Genomic DNA, 15,795 nt, shown 5'->3' on the forward strand with positions numbered 1-15,795 from the left:
GTCCAACAAGCAAATGTCTAACGTCTCAACACTTGACAGACCTACGTAGCCAGATGATGGTTGCTGCAAGGCTCGTTCGAATTAAAGGAAATCATAAATGTTCATTTTTAATTTAATCTTCCATAAGTAAGTAAACATGACGTCATGGTGTCGTTAAAGTTGAACGGTCACGATTAGACTTATCTGGGCTTCGTCACAAGCTTGAGAACTACTATAACATTAATGATGCTGGTTAGCCGACTTTTGTCAACTGAACCATGTTGAAAAGTCTGACAGAGACCAAAATGCACACTTTCATTTACCATTAAACGAAACCGTACGAAGTTATTTCGTGTTAAGAGCTGCTCACGGCGCACGCCAGCATCTCTTAAAATACCGAAAATCATACCACGTTATCCGATTTGCGGGCACTGTCGATGGAAGACAAAAATATAAGATCAGGTGGACGATCTGAGGCTCTAGTAGCCTTTCTATGGTATTCTAGATTTCATTTATTCAAGTGACGAGTATTGTACAAGTATTATACACATATTCGTAATTACTTTTTGACACGTTTACAAAAGTTGACACATCGACACTTCGCTATCGAAGAAATCTGCTACGCTATAAAAGTGTTTCTTGTTATCTTCAGAAACGCCTGGAGAAACGAAATAAAGATGCAACGGCTACATATGCCGTAACTCGTCGTCGGCCCCCCGAACGACGATTCGGAGGAAAAACAGTATCATTTTCGGAACATGGGACATAGATTGCTTACTGCCATCAAAATCAGGTAAAGGCTGTCTGAGAACAGCCTTTACCTGATAATACCCATAAGTCGTATATAAAACCGTAACGTCATTAAATTCTAAGGAGTAATCGTCATTTCAAGTTGCAACAGTGATAATGCATATGGCTACATATACGGTCATGTTTTTCTAAGCTCATTGCGCACGCAGCCTGATACTAGTCATCACGGGGTGCTAAAATATGTATGTATTTGATGAAGTATTTCGTAGGATTCTGTGCATCCGGTAGCCCATTTAGGCCACGTGCTAAAGGGAAATTAATAATATATTTGCCATATTTAGACTCATGCGTTTTAAACGTTGCTTAATGTTGGCGGCGATATGATGAAAAATCGATAGCCGCACCTTATTGTTTACTCGAGTAACCTCATGTCATGTTCGCCTGACTGTCGTCGTGCAGAACACCAGGAGGCAGGTAAATGTTAGATTAGATGTTTCGAGTTTTACGAGACAAAGCATGTACGTTCAGATTCGAACCTAGAACCTGTGTCCCGGTCAATTTCTATATGCGCAGGAAAAATGGATTTTGCAAAATAATTCCAGCCAGAAAACATTGACGAACCACCATTACGATTTTTGTATATTTTTTCTAAAGCAAGTCAACTGCTACAATCAGTAAACGCGAAGTGGTTTCTTCAGCATATAAAGCCTACATGCGGAGAACACCGTCGTGCAGGGAACAATACGTTTACATAGGCATTACATCGCTATAGCGCACGCCAAGTTCCGAATCGACATGTGAAGTAGTTGTGAGTAACAATGGAATATTTGTGATGCCTCCCACCCAATTTCTGAAAAAAATTCGTATGCTTGGACGAAACCAGTAGTCTACGTTGCGTCTGCCAGGCCTTACCCGTATTTGCCATTAATTGTCAGAAGCTATTCAGGCGATATCTGGTACATCGGTCGAGCGCGTTCCGCCATTTTCCCGAGAGTCGTCAAACTCACAGATCGATACGAAAAATAACTTGAGATTGGTGTCGTTGGGTTTGCAGACTCGTTAACTTATTCGTACAGAAAATCTGCTAGAACAGATCGATCGCCGGAGACACACAGTATTAATATATTGTTACCTTAGTTGCGGCGGGGAAATATGTTGGCCTTACTTTTTTTATGCTAAGTTTTGATGTAGACTGTATATATAGATGTAGATGAAAAATTGACAAAATGGTTGGTATCTAATTTTAGAATCTAAGCTTTGAACTCAAACAGGAGGTGGGCGGGCAAATTCACGATTCTCAGCATTTCCCAATGTAGGAGGTCTACAGGTGATTTTGATGGCAGTTGACCAGATGCAGGGTACGATACCGCATCTGCAATAAATGCGTCTTCTTTACCATCAGGCTATTAGACATATGTACTAAGTGTTATTTGTTTACGAGATCCTCGAACCCGGCCTGTAGATACGCTTTTAGTCCGTAGTAGTTACGCACGGGATTAATAGAAACGATCTTTGACTGACATACATTATATAGTACCAAAACGATACTGAGGAAATAGCATATTAGCAATAGTAGCAGGATATATGTAGAACTCCGACAGCCGATTCATTAACAGTCCACATTTTTGTCGCCCATGTACGTTGCTAGTGAGAACGCATGTTTATTTAATAACCAACGCAACTAGTAATAAACTTTATTTACTTAAAATATCTCCACGGTTCATTCCCTCAATTGAGTTCGGCGAGCGGGTGGTGACGTTTCGCATTTGCTATTGTTTTCGTGTGATTTATCATCTCCTACATGAGTGGTGCTCGTTTATAGGGCCGTTTCCTGTCGATACTTCGCATGTCGCCTGTTTCCTGTTTATCTCCTATATAACAGTAACGTCATTAAGATTTTATAGCACAAATCAATGTTGCTTGTCTCGGCGTCGTTGCTGTGCGGTAAATATTTGTGGCGTAGTTCTCTGACGCTTTTGTACCGTTATCATCCTGGGCTTGAATCGTCTTGCCCTATTGGGGTTCATTCTTACTACAATATAGGGATGCTTTGTTGAGGCGGGAAGGTACTTTACAAAAATCTTTTTCGTATTCAAAACTGACAGATTTATTCATTTGTGTTACTTTTATATATAATATGGGAAAACGAAAGCCTGCCACATAGGCAAAATCGCAGTATTATGTTAAAATTCGTAAATATAGTAGACATAAAACAAACGTGCAGTATGGCATTAATATATGGAAAATATTAATATATAGCTTTATAACAGTAATATTTCATTGTTAATACTATGTAAGTTTTAATAATTACCAAACCAAGAAATGTCCAGGTAAATAGCCTCGCTATATATATATATATATATATATATATATATATATATATATATATGTATATATGTATATATATAGTCGAGTATGCTGAGATATTAAATATGATACATATTTAATTTAATAATAAAATCCCATTTATCGTTTTAAGTTTAACTACATTCAGTTTTACATCATACCATCTTGCTCAGCTGCTCGTAACTATATATATATATATATGATTTAGTAAATAATATTATCATCACCTCGACAAAATGCGTTTTCCCGTCATTCGGCCGTTATTACTGAATCCTATGCATCGTCTGCACTCGCTTCACAACAGCTGTTATTTTTGATCAGCGACTTGCATACGGGTGTCGTTGCCTTTAGTGTCGGGGGTACCGTTTGTTTCTAACCATAAGATAGAAGTGACTAGCTCGTTCAAGTACATCTTCGCCACAAAGTAAATCGACATGATCGTATTCTTCATAACGTAACGCTCTATTCAACTATTCCTTGACCGTCCGCCACCATACGTCGTGTACGGTGCGCCTGCCTTCCCCCTGCTTCGCTTCTTCTGTCCATTCAACTCCGACGCGAAGAACATACATACCTAATTTTTGTTCAGGGAAATAAGTAAGTCCCATTGTTGCCCGAACGCTATGTCACGGTTACCTTCTTTTTTACCCTATGCTCATGTCGCCATCCGGCTTAGTGGTAATTAAAATTCACAGCTGTAAAAGCAATCGTACATGGGTCTTGTTGTTGCCGTCGCCATTATCACTACGGTTCGTGTCCATTATTACTATCGCCATGATCGTTGTTATTATTAAGTTAAGTGTGAACCGTTCCACGTGCACGCAACGTTCACTTTAAAGGCAGAGTTCTGTTTGTCTCTCAGGATGAATGACTGCTACACATGTGACCGTATCGATCGTTCTCCGTGCACAGTTGCTCGCCGACGTCTATTTCGACCTATCTATAGATATCATTTCTTAGAATTTTTCGCTGCGTCATAGAGGTTGCAGTGACAGCTTTCAAATTCAAAATGAATGATACACCCATGTCATAATAATATTAGTAGTGATAATTATACGTACTCTATATATTTATATAGTATATGAATAAACATATTTCACACAGAGGACGTTGTTCTCGTCGTCATCGTATGTATGACCTTGTGACCTATGAACGAACGATTCTCTTTTCAGTGTTTCTTTCGTAAGCGAGCTATTCTTCTCGCTAACGATCGTTCCTTTGGATCATTGTGCCAAACGCGTTTTAACTAGGACTGTTGAAGATGTCGGCATTAAATATCGCGGCGGTAAATCATCCTCATTAAGACTGCCATCATCGGTCACATCGTTGCTTTTGTTGGCTTGAGCTACGGCACAGAGCCCGTGGGTAAAGCTTCTACTCTTCATAGCCTATTCTGCGTATGCTGTTCGTTTGCCCTTCACTCGTCTGGACAATTTGTTTGTTTCGGTATCGTACAATCGCACCTCTCGATATTTAGGTTTTTTCGTATTCCGTTCGGCCTTCGTGTAAAAAGCTCAAGGCTAATCCAGTGAGCCTGTTACAATAAATTTGTTTCCGGGTCGAAACAATGTCGTAGAAAGCAATCAGTAAGTTTATGGGCATTGATTCCGCAACACTTGCATCATATATTAGCAAACGAGAGAGCAGACTCGGGATACGATATTATTGATCACTAGGAGCATAGTATAGGGGATGTCATTGGCAGGAAAGGGGTAAATGTCAGTATGTGTATGACGTGGTAACGTGTTCTATATCACAATGCAGAGAGGCATGGCATGGCATGGCATGGGCAAGCATATTGAAGCAAATTCAGGCGTTCAAGACGTCTCCGACTAACAGCTTCATGGGCGTCCACCTAAATCCATGACGTTTGACTATAAAACGTATTTCGCTTCTTCTTTCCTTTATTTTGCCGCATATGGCGCAGTTCTAATTAATTTCGTCTGTTCATAGAGATCATGCGTCACCCTCCGTATCAGTTCAGCCGCGTTAGCTTCAATAAGGACATTTATGGCCGTTCATTCCGCAACACTTGCATTATGTATATAATGTTAAAGCCTTCCAAGTCAAGTATAAACTAGGGCGGGAGATTTACACGGTGCGGGGGTTCCAAAAGTCATTGATCGATACGATATAGAGCGATAGAAGTTATTGAGTTCTCAATACATGATCTCGCTGTCTCGGCGTAGCGGCACATAACCATCGCTCTATTCATATATGACTATATATATATATATATATATATATATATATTATATATTACATATGGAAGAGCTGTCAGAGAATAATAAATTCAATGGGTAATGGGTGCAACAGTCATAATAGTCAGCCGTAACGGCGGCGGCTGTAATGAGTTTTTGTAGCTTTTGTTATTGACGTGCATCTGGATGAACGCGTGACTGTAGATGTGTACCTGTGTGATTCTCTGTTCATTTGTTTTGTAGTAATCTGATAGCGTTAGTAATTATATTAGTAATAATAACATAGAATGAGCAAGGACTCGGCAGGCCACTTGTTGATGAGTTCCTGCCTCGTCGGTGTTTTTTGAACTGTGGAGCCGTCGAGCCTTGTCCGTCGGCCAAGCCTTGCAGGACACCCAAAATGAATCGTCTTTGGCAGCGCGATCGCGTTTTTTCTACTATTTACATATTATAGATGTCGCGTGCTTTGTTTTAAATCCTTTTGAAGCAGACAAAGCCAAGGATAGGAATCCCGACGGCACAGAACGAGGTGTACGGATATGCATAAGAACGCTACAACGATGTAAATGAACCACAGTTAGCGCGGGCGCTCAGTTTTTTTCCTTTTGTGATTTCACTCACTCGGTAGTGTGGCTTACAGCATATAGTGTGGTCCGCAGTTAAATTAGAGCAGCTGACGGCTCGAGCGCTATCGCATAGAGCTTAAAATATTGAATCCGGAAAAAGATGGTGGAACTGATTGATCAAGTGGCGATAAACGCGCATTGAATGTGACTTTTGGAACTATTTTGCTTGGGAACAGCATACTGAAAGCATTTAGTGCACACAGTGGCCGGTAAAGCGATTTTCCAGGCCGGCCAGCTTTGAGGGTCTGTGCACTTTAGAGGTGAGACAAACGCCTAACTGAAAATACAACACCCTGTTGGCAGAATTGCCCTTTCCGTGGCTTCCTTCGGTTTCCCATTCATTTTACTCTCAATAGTATTCATCCTCTCTCTCTCTCTCTCTCTCTCTCTCTCTCTCCTTCTCTCTCTCTCTCTCTTTATCTCTCCGCTTTTCTCTTACTCATTTTTACGCTCCGTTTCCTTATATATATATATATATATAATATATTATAATCCTCATTGATGATCTTCATTTTTGACATTGTTTCGACATCAATATACCATTTATCATAGCTTATATTTACTCTATATTTTTACTCCATGATCTATTTGTTCTCTAGAAAAATCTCGCTAGATCGTTAATTATGTAGACAATTGATGTTCTGTTCTTGTTTGAGGTTCATTGCTCCTGCTGCTATTGATGTTGCCTACACTTCTTGTAGAAGGCTTGTTTGTGTCAGCAGATCGACTCCGGCTTGAATCAGCGTCATCAATGCGGCCATTGAGATTAAGGGGCTTGCCCGTTGTGTGGCGCCTGCAAGACGGACAAGGTGTTAGACGTTATAAATACGATCGAAGTCGTTGTGGAGCAATAACATTTATCGCAAGGCAATATTTAGATCAATAACTTCAATAGTAAGGCAAACGCGTCGTTTCACGACTTAATTCGCTTTCACTCTCCTTATACATATGCAAGTAAAAAAAATCCGTCATTGAGATTTTTTTCTTTAATGAAAAGGATTTCAACTTGTGTATGTATGTATGTACCATTTATGTAGAAAAATCCTGCACTTCGCGTATGTATTTTGCGCTCGCGAACGTTCGTTCCATTCCATAGTGTGTAGGCCTGAATAGCCACACAGCGAAGCAGGGGCCGTTCGCGATCAGCGCGTGAGAGCTGGACGCTGAGCTCCGATTGGATGCTTAACGAAGGCCGTGTTCGCATGAACGTGACCAGCTTTGCAGAGTCGGAGTCCAGCTGTGAAAGACGATATAATACGAAGAAAACAGAGACATAGAAAAGGATATCACAATGACAGAGCTACGCGCCAATGACACGTTATTATTATTGTATATTTCAGGAATTAACGGTGAACAGTTTTTCATTTATCGAGATTTGACCCTGCAGATTTCGGCAGACTTTCATTAGAAACTTGCATCCGTTTATTATGTTGTGCGGAACTATTTCGAAAGCCTAAAGGTTTAAATGACTTCGCAACTACGTACCTTTAGCAGACGAAATTGGGTAAATTATAACATTTAAGTGTGTTTTTCGGAAAAATGAGCGCTCTTGGAATCTGTTGAGGCGAATTAACACCTTGCTTCTGGAATAACCGTTTCAAGAGTGACAATTAGGCGGTCAAAGATTACAGAATAGGTAACTTTATCTCATACCAAACGAACGAGCTACAGTGATTACGGTAGCTTCTGAGCAAATGATTTCGAGCATCGAGGATGCGTCCCATCAGTTCAATAAGGGATTCTGAATTATGGAACGGTGACGAAAACACTGAAGAAGAAAGACGGATTCTGCACTGCCTGAGTCTAGGACAAAGTGCAAATGCGTCCAAAGTCTGGGACACGTTGTCGCCGATCACAATAACTCGCTGTTTCGTTTAGGCCCCTAGAATGTAGTTATCTCTTCCGCGATTTTCAACTTGCCAACTTACACTAGTAAGGTTCTGTTTTTAGCAGAAGGTCTTTTGCCAACGTCTTGGTCAATTTTCAATGGATTCGATCGGATTTTAATCTTTGAGAAACAGCAGCTGAGCTTTGATTTTTCAGTTCTAAGCAATATTAGTCTCTGACGACACTCAATCTAATCACGATCGTGGGTAGTGAAACAATTTTAATGCAAATACTTACCGAATTTCGTTCTGCCGTTTGGCACGTAATTTCAAAGTGACCTAAATTTTCTGATTTGCCAAATATCTTCAAACAACCTAACCTGATCGTTACGTAAATAGCCATCTCACTGTGTTCGTAGCTGCCCTGCTTACTTTGCGTCCGTTTAATATCCACGTAACGTGGCTAGCTTCGTTTGTATCACGAACGGTGCACGTCGCGTTTAACATGTCCTGTTGCTTGACATACGCGATTTTCGGATTAGAGTCAGCTGTCAGTGACGCGTTTTTGAAGTCGGTTGCCAATCATAGTACCACAGACAACGACAAATAAAAACAATATTTCTTATGTAAGAAAATCATATCATGGTAGGAACGATTTAACCTAGGAAAGCCAATCTGGCTCGAAAAACAGAATTAAACACTGACGACTAATATAACAAGTAAGTATTTGCTATATTCGAAGGCGGAGAGTTACCCTTGTCCACCCTACTCTTTCCAGGGAAACATCATATTGTTAATTTAACTCTCATTTTTTCATCAACGGTTAACAGCTAGGCGAATGGGGCTACTGTAGTAATGGTCTCTTATTCAAGCCGTTTATCAGTTTAAAAAATTAACCTCAGCTTATCTCTTAGGCGCAAATAGGAACACTAGCGCCAAAAATTTGCGAATGTCTATAAGTTGACATATAGAGCGAGCGCCATGACTTTTTTTTCGTGGCTCGTCGCAGACATTACGCAGCTCTCACGTACATAATGTATCGAAATACAACTCTAAAATCTAACGCTCGTTACAGATGCTACCTTTCAGAGAGTCAGCATCAACTAATTGCAAAAAACGCAGTCTTAAGCTAAATTAATAGAGTCCATTTGCCGCTGTGGGCATCCAGGCGCAAAACATCCTGGAGATGTTGATACCATTCGAGCGTCTCGTCTCTAACGCTATCACAATAGTCAAAGTAGGGAGTTAATATTGTATCTAGGCTTGAAGAACTATTGGACTTCGTACACGACGCAATGTTTGTTTATGCGATCTTTTTCTTTCAGTTTTCAGTGCATATTCTTAGTATTGCATCTGATGATGTCCCGACATGAATTGAGCCCGAATACTACATGGTCCGAAGAGCGTCAGTAGGCACAATTGGGCACTTCAGTATCTTATTAGTCAAACATTTGCCTAAATCCTTCAGACTAATCCTGCCGATGGCTATAGTGTCTCGAAATATGTTGCTGCTAGTTGGAGTGGATTTGCCCTTTTCGTTCACTAAACTATTTGGTACTTGGATAATTAAGGCCGCTCATCTACAGCACGTTTGATATAGCTACTGATCGCATATTCAAAGATACCCGATGCCACGACGCTAGAAGCTACGCGCGGTCATCCGGGTCACAGCATACGCACGCGACTAACCTGCACACACCGTAACTACAATATACATCGCTAACCTGCCTAATTATTGGACTGGCGCATCATAAACTTTGCCAATGCCCCCACGCTACCGGGTATAATAATGGGACCTTAAAGTTACATTTGCCCATATACAGCTACTAACATTGGCGGCCGGTATGTTTTGAAAAAGAATTCTAATCGGTAAAATCTTGTTTCGCTAATTGCCTTATATATTCCATATAAGGCCATATAATTCCATTTCATCCCTATATATGTATATATAGGGATGAAATCACAAATCGGGGCTGGTTCCGCGAAGGCTTGAGTTCATTAGACGTGATGATCTTCCGTTGCTCTAGCGCCTAAGCCCCGTAGAACAGAATAGTTCAGACAACGTTGGTCGTATAAATAGCGAACGCTTCTAGGCATCTCAGCATTGAAGTAAATCTAGATCCTATATGTTGTTCTGTACGAATAGGAGCGTATCATTTTTAAATTGAGTTTGTGAATAGGCAGATTGTCGGTGGTGACAAGCCCCAGACAGAATGCCCCACCGTTACTTCACATTACTTGCCCTTGCGCACATTTAATGAGACGCTGAAAGTGTAGACGCAAAAATAAGTGAGAGAGAGAGAGAGAGAGAGAGAGAGTTCCGATTCGAAAACTTTGTCGCTAGGTCTCGCATCGTGCATATACACAGCGACCTAGGTCTTTCAATGCAAGCCATCCTTGGCTTCGAAGCTAACCAGCGCGTATCGTTCTATAGTTACGGCGACGAGGGTTGAATAGCAAATCCAGCGAAAACGGCGAGCGGCGATCAAAATATGTGGATTAGCATACGAAAAGCGATGCACGCGACGATATTAGATTTTCTGTATTCAGGAAGCTTACCGACCCGTATCGATCGGTATCGCTTGCCATATCAATTTTGAAGCGTCCATAACTTGCTTAACAGTGTTAATATTGCCTGAGACTTCGGTATATGTTTACTAATGCCTTGATATGTGTCCTTAAAAGGCTTAGATATAGTTAGCTATTCACATGTATGCTTAACTATGTGCTCCAGACATGTACTGTTTCTTGCATAAAAACAAAAGTGTTTTTGATATGAACCTTTTCAAGGCGCGTGTTTAGCACATGTGGTACACACGACTGTGGATAAATTGAAGAGTGGTTAATTAGTATAATATGTGAATTGTGTGAATAAGATTCGTATCTCGTCATACGGGCCGCGTCAGATAGGACGCCTCGTAATCTACTCGTGACTGGTGGCTCCGGGAACAGGCTCCCTATCACAGCCATACTGTGTTCTTTCTTTAATGCTTGAACAGTGATCGGTGTTAAGTCATATGCAACGAGTACTGTATCCTCGTTCTAAAGGTCTCGAATGCCTATTTTCCATATAATGTACCGTAGATAGCGGTGGACTTTCCCTTTCTGTGAAAACGCTGAGAGGATTTGGAACAGTGACGATCGAATGACTAGCGTCGTGCTTAGCCCAAAATACATCGTCCAAATGCCATATCTAGTCGGCTTTGTCACCACCCCGTGTTTCATCCCGACATTGCCTTGCTGTTTCCGATGTCCCGCTCCTCTCAGCTTAACTCAGCTCTCGTCCATTTGACGTTGACAAGGACGCCGCTGTAGCGTACATCTGCATCTTGAAGCTTCGGATGCCGGGCCAACGTTAGAGGTTAGGCTTGATAACTGTAGGCGCACACCGCTGAGGCAGACCTTCGACGTTCTACTAGTTTGCCACTGCTCTTGCCGTGCTGTCTGCCTGTCTTTGTTCGCTTTTGCCTTGGAGCCAGCGGCATAACAGTTCCCTTTAGTAAGTAACAACCTGCCCCGATTAAGGGCAACCCACTCACTGCTTGGAAAAGACCACGGTCTTCGTCCTTCCAACAACTTCCCCTTCTCCTGTGCCGACCCGTGCTTCTTCTAACATGATACTAGCGATTCAGCTTTCTTCCAACTAGCAAAGGAGGCATTGGATATAGTCATCTCTCGAAGGACGTTGAACGGACAAGCCATTTTCGAGCCCTACAAGTACTGCCTAACCAGTGGAATCTATAGGAGGGCATTGTCGTACCTTTTTCATTGTTAGTAGCCAGACGCAATTTTCCACCGTTTGGACGATGAGTTTTCCTTTTTTTATGTTTTCTTTGGATAGAAAAGGTATAAGCAAAGATACAGCAAAAGCAAGTTTACTACGTTGTAAGTATGTTGTTGGATTTGTTGACTGAAGAGGTGCCGTAACAATTTTTTTTATACCGTCTCTAATTGCGTTGACAATGAATTGTCTGCGTACCGATGAAACCTATTAAGAAGGCGTTTGTTTCAATGTACAGTAGCTCTTGAGAGTGAATATAGACGAATGTACTGGCGTCCGCCAGCAATTCAAACGCTGGCTTACGGGTTATGTTGTATGTCGTCCTGTTGAGTCTCGACATGCTGCGCATGAGGCTGTGTATTTATGTGCCAAGAAGACAAATCGGTGCGGTGAATGGTTGTGCCAACATTGTTGCTGCTAATACGATCCGCGCAGTCATGCAAGCACAGCTGGCAAGGGCATTAGTGGAAGAAGCGGTTATTTGAAAATGGTAATAGTTGTGATCGTGTCGACGAGCCGACGACAAGAGGTTTTGCCGCCTACTGCGCGTCATAGGCCCGCAGTGTCTCGCTCGCCAGCGACTGGTAAATGGAAACATGCCATGTGTAGCAAATGCAGCGACTGTTCGCCTGCTGTTGCCTCCAGGGGCTAAAGACACGCACAGATGAAGCAGAAGACAGAAGAAGCAGACGGACCAGATGAGAATAAAAGGGCGGGAGATTAGATACGTGTGGATGAGAGGGTCCGTAGGGGCAATAACAGCCGAGAATCGAGGTCGGGGCCTACCGCCAGTCAATGGGACGGCAGTCGTCTAAGGGACCAGCAGCGAAAAACAGGGGCCAGACTTGTCTAAAGGGGTCAGGTACGGCAGGGGTGAGAGGCGGGCTTCTCACAGGCTCCGCCCCGCCGCTGTTCGGGGCAGGTTGAGCCGAATGCGTGCAGCCGCTGTAACCGGAGGCCCCGCTGCAGACACTCCACAGACAACTCTACAGCAACTTGCAACGTCGGACTCATGACGGCTGATTTGGGGCGGGTGTTCTGTTCATTCTGTTGTACGCTCTATAGCTGAATAAAGACGACGAGTCGGTATACGCGAGAAGGTACTGATGCCGTTCGTCGCTCTATTTTATTCTCCAGATTCTTCTTGTACACTTTTTGCGCTCTATTTTCGCCTTTTTCGTTCTATCGTTTAAGTTTGCTGCTGCTGCTGCTAAAGTCATCATCGCGCTTTTTCTTTGAAACGGCAAAACTCGGTGCAAGGGCAACGCTTGGAACGGGTGCCTTGCTTCTTTCGTTTCGCCATGATGCCGTTGCAAAATGACATTCCCTGCTGGTCCCATGTACTCATGTCCGCGCTTAAATATGTTGCACCACTTTACGTTCGCGGACGCGCTCGTAGCGACCAACCAACCAACGCTTGTGGCAGCACTGAGTGGAAGTCCTGCATAACACTGGCTGGCGCTGTTCAGCATTTGTTGTCGTCCAAGTTTTGGAACGACGACAGTCACTGTGACCGCAGCTTTAACACGGCTCACCAACGTGACCCGACGGTAAGTGCGCGGACAAAACTTAAAACTCAATTGCGCTCCTGTAGGCAGTCCACAAAACCCACAAAACGCTATGCTGTATAACGAAACCTGGCAGCGCATGGTGACAGTGGAACACTGTCAGTATGCACTGACAGCTATACTTAGGGCGGGATTGCAATCAATGGGGTTTGTTGGATGCGTCTGAATTTTCTAGCTTGTTTGCTTACGAAAAAAGATAGACTGTTTTGGGGCCGTCACACGGTCGTAGGCCTGCCGCTTTTATATCCTGTCGCCCTATGCAGTGGGGAAGGTAGAAAACGTGAGAAGATTGAGAAAAGTAAAAATTGAGAAAAAATGGCGAGTAAAAGCGACAAACTTTCTTTGTGCGCGGTTTCGAGTCGAAATCTTGCATGGACAAAAACAGATCCGACGGCGAGAATATAGGCAGAAGCGGCATAAGTAATATTTACCGTGAAGAAGAAACGTTGAAGAAGGCCCTACGTGGCAGAAGGAACCAAGAGAGATGGTGCTAATGTGCCTTGAGAGTAATAAATGGTTAACAGCATCCACGGGAGAAGTATCACCAGACCTAGTCGCAGGCTACCGTTTGCGAAGCACTAGCCAAAAAATCCTGCAGAAGCGTCGAGACGGGCAGCATCCCCATCAATCGCACCGTTACCCCCCGTTGCTTCCTACTCTTGTGTTCTAATCGGCTATGCGCAGTCTCGATAATATTTTCGTCGCCATAATGGTTCGTAAGAAAGCGTTATCGCGTCTGCTCTTCCTGTTCACTATGAGCATGTGACCCTCCTCCCCCCCTCACATTTTTTTTAGCTATCTAGCCGCGTAATGCAATTCTAACGAGTTTGTGACTGTCTTCGCCGACCTTGCTATCACCTATTTTTGTCTCGTCTTTTTATATAGAGTGAACGAGAACGTTTGTTGCTGAAGACGGTCAGAAACTACTTGGTGCTCTAGCGATGGAACAGCCGTGAGCTGATTAATACGCCACTAGCGAAACTCAGAGCTTCTAGAAGAAGAGACAGCTAAAAAAAAGTAGCGAACGACGCTAGGGTATAACCTAGGGTATAACGCTAGGGTATGAAACCTTGGACACTACGATACACGTCTGAGTGTTGGGTGCTGATTTCCTCCGGAGCCGTGCGCAGGTTCGAATCACAGAAGCGTGCTGGAATCTCCTATCCTGCCGAATGGCAGTTTTGACGCGCGCCTCTGGAAAACAACGCAGGTAATGTCACCGATTGACACTGCCATCGTACGCCAGGCGGCACTGCGTCACAGAGAACGAGAAGTAATGGAAAGAAACCGCGAAAGAGACAAACAAGGAGGCAGGTGTAAAGACATCGTCGAAAGAAGGTGCCGAGGATAAGCTTTCGACGTTCGAGATGAATTGGTGACATGCGTTTCGCGTCGTTGTCATAGTCGTGCTAACAGCGAAGCTGAAAGCGGTGGCATACGAAAGGAACTGGACGACTTAACGGGCCAGACAATCGGGCGATCTGTAGTCAAGAGCTGGCCATCGATCGCTATTTGCCGCCCACTGGTGCTCGAAGGAGCCTGAGTACCTTACAAAAAACTAGTCCCAATGCGGGGTTAGGTTGTAATAAAGAGATGGCAACGTTGTGTCGACAATAAAAAGGAGTTGTTGAAGCTGATGAGACTTGCAATGTCGATGAATGTGCCATCAATAATATTCCTAGAAGCAGCAGTGGTGGACAAGGATCAAAAGCCTTAAGCATTGTAATGTTGAGGGGCATATTTTTGCGCGTATGCCACCGGAGAAGGCAACTGCTACCTGTAAGTGATTTGTTTATCCGTTCATCCGACGGAAAATCGAAGCAGTTGAGCTTACGGGAAATAAGCTGATGCTGCTCCTGCTGTAGAAGAGAGTCCGACCTGGTGTGGTCAGAACGAACTGCCCGATGAATAGCGCTGGTAGACAGACACTTCACATCCCAACTTCTCGCGACGTTAAGATTACTGAAAAACGTTGTTTTCTCGTCCATGCGATCAGACAACGTCGATTGGTAATGGCAAATGAATGCTTGCGGGAGACAGCACGTTTTGACCGTGTCATAAATGACGCACATGTCAGTGCTTCATTCCCGAACAACAGCAGACCTACGATGACAACAGCAACAGAGTAAACATGCGACATATAGATAAGGACTGTAAAAAAAAAAAAAGAGCTCAGCGAATAGTTGACATAGCGTTTTTCAGGGCCACGTTGTTGGCAGTTTTGTGTATACTCCAGAATAGTTAATACTTAATAAATTAATTGTTGTGGAAGAATAGAGGAATGACGCAATAACGACTAAAGTTTGTTCCGTTTTTTATAAAGGGAAACGTACGGGGCGCTAACGACCACGACTAATACAGTGATGTGCAATGCTGTGGCAGCCTTGCGAAAGGTTACTGTCCGCTCACTCTTTAGCTTGCGATTACATTAGACCTGCGGCTTTGTCGCTGCGGTATTTTTTGTTAGTCAAAACATCGTCATGTTAGTGTGGGTTTGTAGCGAAGGTATTTGCTTATTTAATTTCGAGAATTCGCCCATTTGCTCCTAAAGCTGCACATGATAATGTTACTGACCTATAGAAGCATGCAGAATTGGGGAGACGTTTTTTCTTCTACAGAGCGTCAGGTCTCCGCTTATTTCAAGTCAGCCCTTGTAGGTAAATTGTCATACTTGCAATTTGTAGTAACCACTAGTGGAGTCAAGTAATTTTCGCAAGT

At 43.0% G+C, this 15,795-nt stretch overlaps 1 protein-coding gene across 2 annotated transcripts in view; it reads right to left on the reverse strand.

Moving 5' to 3' along the window:
• Positions 1–2,389: 2,389 nt before the first annotated feature.
• The window catches only part of LOC111267555 (uncharacterized), a 76,454-nt gene continuing 63,048 nt past the window's right edge, over positions 2,390–15,795 (reverse strand). Inside the window, exons 6-9 of one of the 2 annotated variants that reach the window (XR_002684705.2) lie at positions 8,161–8,276; positions 6,929–7,139; positions 3,303–6,695; positions 2,390–2,600 (exon numbers count right to left, since the gene is read on the reverse strand). Coding sequence is in view for 1 of the 2 variants with exons in the window: in XM_022845831.2 (XP_022701566.1) it covers positions 6,589–6,695; positions 6,929–7,139; positions 8,161–8,276 (434 nt within the window). In the remaining variant the exon portion in view is untranslated. Of the gene's footprint in view, positions 6,696–6,928; positions 7,140–8,160; positions 8,277–15,795 lie in introns of both variants that reach the window. The other variant, XM_022845831.2, reaches the window with a different exon arrangement.

This window comes from Varroa jacobsoni, unplaced genomic scaffold (genome assembly GCF_002532875.2).
Source record: "Varroa jacobsoni isolate VJ856 unplaced genomic scaffold, vjacob_1.0 scaffold_1200, whole genome shotgun sequence".
In the NCBI taxonomy this organism is placed as follows: domain Eukaryota; kingdom Metazoa; phylum Arthropoda; class Arachnida; order Mesostigmata; family Varroidae; genus Varroa; species Varroa jacobsoni.